General features: G+C 40.8%; 1 protein-coding gene across 1 annotated transcript in view; it reads right to left on the bottom strand.

Moving 5' to 3' along the window:
• The window catches only part of UQCRC2 (ubiquinol-cytochrome c reductase core protein 2), a 31,226-nt gene that overhangs the window by 17,270 nt on the left and 2,843 nt on the right, over positions 1–11,113 (bottom strand). Inside the window, exons 2-7 of the mRNA XM_017850217.1 lie at positions 8,858–8,941; positions 8,610–8,759; positions 7,571–7,635; positions 4,007–4,063; positions 3,636–3,760; positions 1,046–1,143 (exon numbers count right to left, since the gene is read on the bottom strand). Of these exons, the coding sequence (XP_017705706.1) occupies positions 1,046–1,143; positions 3,636–3,760; positions 4,007–4,063; positions 7,571–7,635; positions 8,610–8,759; positions 8,858–8,941 (579 nt within the window). The remainder of the gene's footprint in view (positions 1–1,045; positions 1,144–3,635; positions 3,761–4,006; positions 4,064–7,570; positions 7,636–8,609; positions 8,760–8,857; positions 8,942–11,113) is intronic.

The following is an 11,113-nucleotide window of genomic DNA, read 5'->3' as shown; positions in this document are numbered from 1 at the left end:
CGGAGTCTCACTCTGTCGCCGGGGCTGGAGTGCAGTGGCCGGATCTCAGCTCACTGCAAGCTCCGCCTCCCGGGTTCACGCCATTCTCTTGCCTCAGCCTCCCGAGTAGCTGGGACTACAGGCGCCCGCCACCTCGCCCGGCTAGTTTTTTTGTATTTTTTAGTAGAGACGGGGTTTCACAGTGTTAGCCAGGATGGTCTTGATCTCCTGACCTTGTGATCCGCCCGTCTCGGCCTCCCAAAGTGCTGGGATTACAGGCTTGAGCCACCGCGCCCAGCCGGAAGTGGGCTCAAGTCTTATTTACGAATTCAGAGAGACTAAAGAGTTTTAGTCAAAGGACCTATTTTATATATATGTACGTATACACACACTTTTTTTTTTTTTTTTAGAGACAGGGTCTTGCTATGTTGCCCAGGCTGCTCTTGAAATCCTGGCCTCAAGTGATCCTTCTGCCTCGGCCTCCCAAAGTGCTGTGATTACAGGGGTGAACCACTGGGCCCAGCCCCTATTATGCTACTTAAACATTTAAATACTGTTTAAAAAAGATACACAGGCTGGGTGCAATGGCTCATGCCTGTAATCCCAGCACTTTGAGAGGCAGAGGCAGGAGGACTGCTTGAGCCTAAGAGTTCAAGACCAGCCTAGGCAACACAGCGAGACCCCATATTTAAAACAAACAAACAAAAAAGATACATACACACAGAAAAGGGTTTAGAAGAAAATATACCAGGTATTAACATTGAGTGCCTTTAGGTATGTGAGATGTTTTCTTTTCCTTCATTTTGCTTGATTTTACTTTTTAATGATCATGTCCCTTTAGTCATGAAAACATTTCTTTTTTTTTTTTTTTTTATGAAAACATTTCTTAAAGGATATACAAGAATTGCTCAGATAAAATTTTAGTTAAAAGCAGGCGGATGAAAAGCAAGCACGTTGAATTTCTTAAAGTTAGAAGATAAAAGAAAATTAACCAACAAACCTGAAATGGTAGATGTTCAATTTAATGTGAAAAACAAGCACATTTCAAAATATGTTTTATTGGTACCTCCTCTGATGTCACTTTTCCAATCCTATAGTCAGGACAGTACAAGGGATTAGCCAAGGCATTCCGGTAAGCTGCTGCATGCAAATTTTCAATGACATCTGTGAGATAAGTGAAGAAGCATTTAGGGAAATGCACTTTCAGTAAAGACAACGTTTTTAAAACCTAGAAAGCAACAAGTCTATACAAATTTGGTCATCTTCTGGCATTCATATGTTAAGAGGACTTAAAATTATTATTATTTAACCTCTAGTAACTGCCAGTTTCTGTCAGTAGAATGTGCTAAGGAAAAAAAGAGATTACATGGCAACAGCTTCTATATACTGGAGTCTACCTAAACCACTTTTCTAACTTTAACCTAGCTGGTATCACTGGGAAGGTATATCGGCCTGGGTTTCAGGACCTCCCCATCTAGTTATGGTTTTGCTGTCATCTTGCCATGTGACCTAGCACAAGTCATTTAATCTGAATTTTACTTACTTCTAGGTTTCTTCTCTAGGTAATAAGGAGGTTGTCAGGCAGCTTTCAGGGGACCAATGTGAGCTTCCACTGGGACTTATTCCTCCGTGGTGCTTGGTGCTTTCCCTGCTTTCTTGCTTCAATGCCTTTTTGCCTGCAGTGTTTCCTTCAGTTGCTCACTACCTGGCAACTTCCCTATGCGAGGCACTGTGCTAGATGCTAGAAATACAGAGATGTGGAACATACAAGGCCTGCCCTCAAATTTTAAGAGGAAAACCTGTGAAATAAAGTATTATGGGTGCAATGTCGGCAGTGTGTCAAAAGTGCAACAGAGGTAAAAGGGAAGGGCAGTGGGAATTAGAAAACAATTAATACAAGTAACATGTGGGATCCATCTTACAGAATGAGCTGATGTTTCCCAGGGGAAATCATTTGGGAACAGCAATTTAGGTGTAGGAAGCAGACAAAACAAAGGCATAAAGTATAACAATAATTTGATTCAAATGGGAATTGCAGCTGGGAGGAGAAGAGGGTAGAGCATGAAGTAAGAGAAGTGGGCTGGTAAGATCATGCAAGGCCATATACGTATATGCTGTTTAGACTTTATCCCACAGCTAATAAGAAGGCTTACTTTCATGTCAGTAGGTCGCTGTAATGGCTATGTGTGAGATGGACTCAAGATGTAAACCTGGAGGCAGAAACCAGCCAGGAGACCACACAGTAACTGTTCAGACAGAATAGATGCAGGCTGGTGTCTCACTGCCGCCAGTGGGGAAGAAGCCACTCTGGACACATAGGTCATCTTTTCTAAAATTGTACTATTCTATCTATTTCTTCAGTAGAAATCCTGAGCAACAAAGATCATGCTCCCCTATGACACCAAGCATCACCATGAAATAACATCAGTCACCAGGCCAGCATGTGGAGGGGAGCCTGTCCCATGCTGAGCCACTGAGTTGACCTATTTCTGCTCTACCCGCACATTTCTGCTCCCACCAGAAGTTGAATGACTCCTAGGAGTCAGCAGCACTTGTTTATAGACTTGTATTACCAGTTGTACTTGTCAAGATTATATAATCAGACATTATATAAACATAAAATATGAAAGCAAAAAAGATTCCTACTTAAAAAAATTAAGTTACTTACTTTGGAAAGATTCAATGAAGAGCAGATGGCTAAACAATAATAGCAATACAACAGTAAGCGATAATAGCAGCAGCAATAAACTGGTGCAGAATTTGGTGTAAGCGAAACAACTCTTAAAATCATTGGGGTCAGGCACAGTGGCTCACGCCTGTAAACCCAGCACTTTGGGAAGCTGAGGTGGGAGGATCACTTCAGCCCAGGAGTTCAAGACCAGCCTGGGCAATATAGTGAGACCTCATCTCTATTAAAAAAAAAAAAAATTAGCAGGGTGTGGTGGTGTGTGCCTGTAGTCCCAGCTACTCAGGAGGCTGAGGTAGGAGGATCACCTGAGTCCAGAAGGTTCAGGCTGCAGTGAGATCATGCCACTGCACTCCAGTCTGGGCAACAAGCAACACCTTGTCTCAAAACAAACAAACAAAACAAAACATTGGGAAGGAAACAGGAAAACTTCTAGGATCCTACAATTTACTTACCATCAAACATGAAAATGATTATAAATGTTTAGAAACAAAAGAATAACATATCTAAATAACAAATTTTTGAAAAATATATTTTCAAATTCAAGTAGTAAAACATTTGGCCAGGCATGGTGGCTCACACCCGTAACCCCAGCACTTTGGGAAGCTGAGATGAGTCGATCACTTGAGGCCAGGAATTCAAGACTGAACTCCAGCCTGACCGACATGGCAAAATCCTGTTTCTACTAAAAATACAAAAATGTAGTCAGGTGTAGTGGTGCACACCTATAATTCCAGCTGCTTGGGAGGCTAAAGCAGGAGAATTGTTTGAACCCAGGAGGCGGAGGTTGCAGTGAGCCAAAATTGTGCCACCGCACTCCAGCCTGGGTGACAGAGTGAGATTCTGTCTCAAAAAAATAAATAAATAAAAATAAAAAAATAAATTTTGACAGCATTTTTTTTCTTCTATAAATTGATATTCTAAAAAACTCAGTATCTTAGAAACAAATGTGATCTGGAAATGTACTTACGAGTCTGTGGATTCTGAAAGGCCACAGCTTTGTCAATCTTTAGCTGAGGCTGAAGGTCAGCTACTTCCCAACGACGAAATTCTGGTGCTGTGGTGACATTGAGCAGGAACTCCATTAGAATATCACTACAGAAGACATCGAGATAAGAATTACGAGTCAAAAATGTAAAACTAACATTTGAGATTCTACATAGCTGTAATGCTCTCAATGTGAAACTTTAGGCCTTGTGGTAAGCACAGTGTTTATGAGCAGTTTATGAATAATAATCCAAAATGGAAGTCAGAGGCCATAAGGATGCATTACAAAGACCAGAAGTGAGCAGTTTAGCATTTCTTTCAAAGCAGAAGTCCTAAACACACACAGGTACTTACACATCACCCCGCAGGCATTCCACAGTGTAAGCCATGGTTTCCCTTGTTGCGGTCACACTGAATTAGAAAATAAACTACAGTAAATCATCTGAAGCAGGATAGTAAGCTTTTTCTTATAATCTTCTGTTGTATCAACCAATTCCTTCGGAAAGAAAATTTCTGAAATATAAAAGGTGTGAACGACAATACAACAAAACTCCACATACTCATCAACTAAAATTTAAAATTTTTTTAAAAACCAGGAAATATTTTGTTTAAAAAAATATTTATTTAAAAAACCAGGAAATTTTTTAAAAAACCAGGAGTTATACTTGATATAAATGACGAATTGATGGGTGCTGATGAGTTGATGGGTGCAGCACACCAACACGGCACAAGTATACATATGTAACAAACCTGCACGTTATGCACATGTACCCTAGAACTTAAAGTATAATAATAAAAAAAAAAAAAACCAGGAAATAATTCCACCCTAAAATGAGTGAAATCTGGTCACATGTTACAACACAGATGAACCCTGAGGACATTATGCTAAGTATAATAAGCCAGTCACAAAGGGACAAATATTGTATGATTCTACTTATGAGGTACTTGGAGTAGTCAAATTTGTAGAGACTGAAAAGACAACGGCAGTTGCCAGAGGCTGAGGGGAGGGGAGAATGAGCAGCCATTGTTTAACAGGAGTCAGAGTCTCAGGTGGGAGAAGATAGGAAAGTTGTGGAGATGAATGTTGGTGATGGTTGCTAAATGCCACTTAACTGCACACTTAAGAAAATGATAAATTTGGGCTAGGCGCGGTGGCTCACACCTGTAATCCCAGCACTTTGGGAGGCTGAGGTGGGCAGATCACTTGAGGTCAGGAGTTTGAGACCAGCCTGGCCAACAAGGGGAAACCGTGGTCTCTACTGAAAATACAAAAATTAGCCAAGTGTGGTGGCGTACACCTGTAATCCCAGCTACTCGGGAGGATGAGGCAGGAGAATCGCTTGAACCCAAGAGGCAGAGGTTACAGTGAGCCAAGATCACACCACTGCACTCCAGCTGGGTGTGGTGGCTCACTTATGTAATCCCAGCACTCTAGGCTGAGGTGAGAGGATCACCTGAGGCCAGGAGTTCAACATCAGTCTGGGCAACATAGACCGCCATCAGTACAACAAATAAAAAATTAGCTGGGCATGGTGGCATGTGCCTGTAGTCCTAGCTACTTGGAAAGCTGAGGGAAAAGAATAGCTTGGGCCCAGGAGTTCAAGGCTGCAATAAGATATGTCTGCACCACTGCACTCTAGCTTGGGCAACAGAGTAAGACCCTGTCTTTAAAATAAATAAATAAATAAGAAAGAAAGAAATGCTGTTTCTGTCCTGATTGTTCCACTGACCAGCTGTTCCCCAAGTCTCTCTTCTTCTCTTTGGGCCTTCCTACTCCTGAGACACAACAATATTGAAACTAGGCCAATTAATAACCCGACAATGGCCTCTAAGTATACAAGAGAAAGGAAGAGTCTCATGTTCCTCACTTTAAACCAGAAGCTAGAAAGGATTCAGTTTCTGAGGAAGTGAGGCAGGCATGTTAAAAACAGAGACAGGTGAAAAGCTAAGCCTCTTGCACCAGTTTAGTTCTTGAAGAAAACTAAAAGTGTTACTCCACCAAACACATGAAAGATACGAAAGTAAAACAGCCTTATTGCTGATAATAGAGAGTTTTAGTGGTCTGGATAGATCTAACTGCATTACCTTAAGTCAAAGCCTAGTCCAAAGCAATGCCCTAACTCTCTTCAATTATATGAAGGCTGAGAGAGGGAAGGTGCAGAAAAAAAGTCTGAAGCTAGTAGAGGTTAGTTCATGAGCTTTAAGGAAAGAAGCCATCTTCTTAATATAATAGTACACAGTGAAGCAGCAAATGCTGATATGGAAGCTGCAGAAAGTTATCCAGAAAATCTACATAAGATCATCCATGAAGGTGACTACACTAAACCACAGATTTTCAATGTTGACAAAACAGCCTTACAATGGAAAAAGATGCTATCCAGGACTTTCATAGCTAAAGTCAATGCCTGGCTTCAAAGCTTCAAAGGACAGGCAGACACTTGTTAGGGACTAATGCGGCTGGTGACTTTAGGTTGAGGTCATTTACCATTCTCAAAATCCTACAGCCCTTAGGAATTATGCTAAATCTACTCTGCCTGTGCTCTGTAAATGGAACAAAAAAGCCTGGATGATAGTATATCTGTTTATAGCATGGTTGACGGAGTATTTTAAGCCCATTGCTCAGAAAAAAGATTCCTTTCAAAATATTACTGCTCACTGACAATGCATTTAGTCACTCAAGAGCTCTGATGCAGATGTAGAAGGAGACTGATACTGTTTTCATGGCTGCTAATAGTACATCCCTTCTGCATCCCATGGATCTAGGAGTAATTTTTATTTTCATCTCTTATTATTTAAGAAATACATTTTGTAAGGCTATAGCTACCACAGACAGTGAAGACGCTGATGGATCTGGGCAAAGTAAATTAAAAACTTTCTGCAAAGGATTCACCATTCTAGACACCATTAAGAACATTTGTGACTCATGGGAGGATGTCAAAGTATCAACATTAACATGAGTTTGGAAGAAGCCAATTCCAACCCTCATGGATGACTCTGAGAGGCAAGACTTCGGAGGGAGAAGAAACTGCAAACATGCTGGGAGGAGCAAGAGAACTAGAAGTGGAGCCTGAAGATGTGACTGAAGGGCTGCAATCTTATGATAAAACTTGAACAGATAAGGAATTGCTTCTTATGGATGAGAAAAGAAAGTGGTTTCTTGAGATGGAATCTACTCCTGGTTGAAGATGCTGTGAACATTGTTGAAATGATAACAAATAATATTACATAATCTCGGTTGTAAAAAAGTGGTAAAGTTTGAGACAACTGACTTTAATTTTGAAAGAAGTTCTGTGGGTAAATGGCTAAAAACAGCATCTCATGCTATAGAGAAATCTTTCATAAAAAGAGTCAATCAATGCAGCAAACTTCATTGTTGTCTGATTTGAAGAAACTGTCAGTCACCACCACCTTCAGCAACCACCACCTTGATCAGTCAGCAGCCATTAACGTGGAGGAAAGACCCTCCACCAGCAAAAAGACTTGCTGAAGATTCAGATAACTGTTAACATTTTTAAAGCAATAAAATATTTTAAAAGTAAGGTTATGTACTTTTTTCCAAGACAAAATGTCATTGTACACTTAGTAGACCACAGTATAGTGTAAACATAACTATTATATGCACTGGGAAACCACAAAATTCCTATGGCTTGCTTTGCTGCGATATTTTGTGGTGATCTGGAACAGAGCCTGCAATGTCTCTGAGGTATGCCTATATATTGCAGATATCTGCTCCCAGTTACTTAAATTTTTACTTTAAGACATAAAGATGTTTTACATTTTGATGTACTCAAACTCATCAGTCTTTTCCTTCTTGTGTTACTTAAGAAATCCTCAACCTCCTTGCTAACAGAGAAAAGTTCCCTTACAATTGAATATTTTCTGGCATTTTCACTATTTCCTATTACTTATTTAACAAACCTTAATTTGCCACCAACTGCTTCAATTCCACGGGTTATCTTGAAAGATGAAGCTCCTTTTGTAGTCTTGAAAAAGAAAAGAATGATTATCTTTGTAGTTTTTCAATGCCAAGTTTGCTAAACATCACACTATGTCAAAATCTGTTGTCTAACTGTTATGAGCAGATTTAAAAGAATTTTACTAAATTCCTGCATCCTTTTAGTTAAGAATTATAAAACAAGGCTCAACAAAAGCTTAAGCATAGATTTTATATTAAGTACATTCATATAAAATTTCCACTGTCAAACACAAGCTTACTGGATTCATTAGTCTATTCTGAAAGAGACTTGCATATGGGAAAAAAAAGTTAATTTTCTTTCAATTTATGGCACTTCGTTTTAAAATTTTGTTTACTGATTTCTTATGCTCTAATATCAACATTCATATGGATACTAATTTAGTGCTTCTCTGCAGCAAATATGTTGTGGTTTCTCATTTTACATTAAGGGTCTGCACTGGGTTAAACAGTGTTCCCCCCTAAATTTATGTCCAGCCAGAATGTTTGCATGTTACTTTACTTTGTAATAAGGTCTCTGCAGATTTAAGTACTTAAGATGACATCATATTGGATTATGGTAGGCACTAAATCTAATATAAATGGTATCCTCATTAGGAGGAAATGTGGACACAGACAGAAGGAAGGCCATGTGACAACAAAGGCAGAGACTGCAGTGATGCAGCTGCAGGTCAAGGAATGTGAAGGGTTGTGGGCAACTGCTGGAAGCTAGGAACAGGCAGGGGAGGATTTGTGCCTTCCTAGAACCTTTAGAGGGATCCCAGCCCCGCTGATATCTTGGCTTGGCTTAGATACTTTGACTTTGACTGCTAGCCTCTAGAACTGTGACAGGATAAATTTATTTGGGTGAAGCTACCCAGTCTGTGGTAATTTGTTATGGCAGGTCAAGGAAGCAAATATAAAGCCTTTGATTTTAGTTTTTCTTTTTCACAGGACCAAGATACCACAGCATTTCCAAACACTTGAGGTAATGAAGATACTTACCAGACTGGATGCAAGTCGCAGCAAATGGGTGGTTCCTAAATTGTTGGAGTCCTCATATCTACTGCCTGCTTTAATGAACAAACCAATTCTTGATAGAGGAGCATAGTTTTCCAAAGAAGCAATCACCAAGCCATTTGGTAACTTGGTAAACTGTATTTAAAATAAAGTAGAGATATAATGAATGTCTTCATATTACCAAAAAGAGTAAGGCATGTATGGGTTCTAGCGAGCAAGTTAGTGGGACTAACCTCAAGGTCCTGAGGTTGTGGCGGTGCTCCTGCAGGCGCAGCTGTGGCTTTAACTTTGGGAGCAACTTTGAGGGAATAAAATCTCTAAACACAAAAAACACAGGTCACACATATTTCTTACAAGAACAGTGCTTTATATAAAAGCATGGTACCTTAGGGTACCCAAGCAACAGAGGGTGTTCAGGGGTAAAAGGAGCAATAACCACCTCCATGGGAAGATTTAGCTGCATAACATTTTTTTTTGTTTTTGAGACAGAATGTCCCTCTGTCGCTCAGGCTAGAGTGCAGAAGTGCAATCTTGGCTCACTGCAACCTCCACCCCCTGGGTTCAAGCCATTCTCCTGCCTCAGCCTCCCAAGTAGCTGGAACTACAGGTGCGTGCCACCATGTCCAGCTAGTTTTTGTTTTTGTATTTTTTAGTAGAGATGGGGTTTCACTGTGTTGGCCAAGCTGGTCTCGAACTCCTGATCTTAAGTGAGCCGCCCGCCTTGGCCTCCCAAAGTGTTGGGATTACAGGCATGAGCCACTGCACCCCGCCTAGCTGCATAACTTATTAACCCACCAGTTTACCCAAGCCATTCTTAAACCTCTATTTATTAGTGATTTATAGAGTTCTTGATGTTTATTTGTTTATGATGTAAAGAATCGCTGTATTTTCTTAACTTTCAGTTACCTTATAAAAGTTTCATCATTCTTTGTAGCTCTAAAGCTTTGGCATTTTTTGAAAAAGTGTCAGATCGCCCCATCCACAACCTTTTTTTTTTGAGACCAAGTCATGCTCTGTGTCCCAGGCTGGAGTGCAACGGAGCAATCTCGGATCATTGCAATGTCCACCCGGATTCAAGCGATTCTCCTGTCTCAGCTCCCAAGTAGCTGGGATTACAGGCACATGCTGCCACGCCTGGCTAATTTTTTGTATTTTAGTAGAGACGGCATTTCACCATGTAGCTCAGGCTGGTCTCCAACTCCTGATCTCAGGCAATCCACCCACCTCGGCCTCCCAAAGTGCTAAGATTCCAGGTGGGAGTCACCACACCCGGCCTGCTTCCACAACCTTTTATAGGTTTCAGCTTCTTGCTTCTTTTATCTGCCCAATGAATCTCACCCGTTCAGTCTATTTTCCAATTGAAATGGTTTCATCTCCTTATTCGTCTTAGTAACCTTTAAAAAGACAAAGCAGCCGGGCACGGTGGCTCACACCTGTAATCCCAGCACTTTGGGAGGCTGAGGTGGGCAGATCACCTGAGGTTGGGGGTTCGAGACTAGTCTGATCAACATGGAGAAACCCGGTCTCTACTAAAAATACAAAATTAGCAGGGCATGGTGACGCATGCCTGTAATCCCAACTACTGGGGAGGCTGAGGTGGGAGAATCACTTGAAGCCAGGAGGTGGAGGTTGTAGTGAGCCAAGATTGCACCATTGCAGTCAAGCCTGGGCAACAAGAGCAAAACGGGAGGGGAGGCGAGGGGAGGCGAGGGGAGGCGAGGGGAGGCGAGGGGAGGGGAGCTTCCTCCAAGTCCTCAATATTTTTCATTGTATCTTCACTCTAATGTGCTGCATTAAGACCACACAACCAAACGTCTTACCTTTTTTAACTAAATAAAACATTTATGAAATGTATGTCATCCTTAGATTAACAATGGCTTCATCCACGCGGATTCTCAATATATAAAATGCAGTTACTGGTAGGGTAAAAGGGTCCCATTAAATATTAGATAATGGACCCAAAATTCACTCATTTTATTCGGTTTGCTTGGGCAAATGTTATACGATGCCATAAAAATCATTCTGATTATGACTAAAGTTCATGAGGTTATCCGAGGAGATGATGAGTCAATAAAACCTGGTGCTCCCAAGACCCAATGAACACCTCGCTGGAGTTTCCCAGACATCCCGGCACAGGCTGCAAGAACTCCACTCTGTGCTGTCCAGAAGGCTATTTGTTGTACATCCAGCACTAGTGCTGTACTAGGTTGGCTGCTGGTTATCATTTGCCTTTAGTACTGCTTTTCAGTTATGAATTACAATTAGCTTTGCTTTATCATCATCAATTTAGTTTGCTGAGTATGGTATAGTTAACCTTCTTTGTAATTTTGCCTATGATTTTCCAAAACTAAACTTTGATATATGGGCATAGCAATTCAAACATGAATAATCTATAGTTCCGCTACCAAGTGAGACTTTTTGTGTTTTCCAACCAAATGTGCCCAAATAGTGACACTTTGTTGGATATATATATATATATATATATATTT

This window comes from Rhinopithecus bieti, unplaced genomic scaffold (assembly GCF_001698545.2).
Source record: "Rhinopithecus bieti isolate Rb0 unplaced genomic scaffold, ASM169854v2 scaffold_1918, whole genome shotgun sequence".
NCBI lineage: Eukaryota > Metazoa > Chordata > Mammalia > Primates > Cercopithecidae > Rhinopithecus > Rhinopithecus bieti.
Note: the sequence above shows the minus strand (reverse complement) of the source record. Positions and strands in the feature narration are given on the sequence as shown.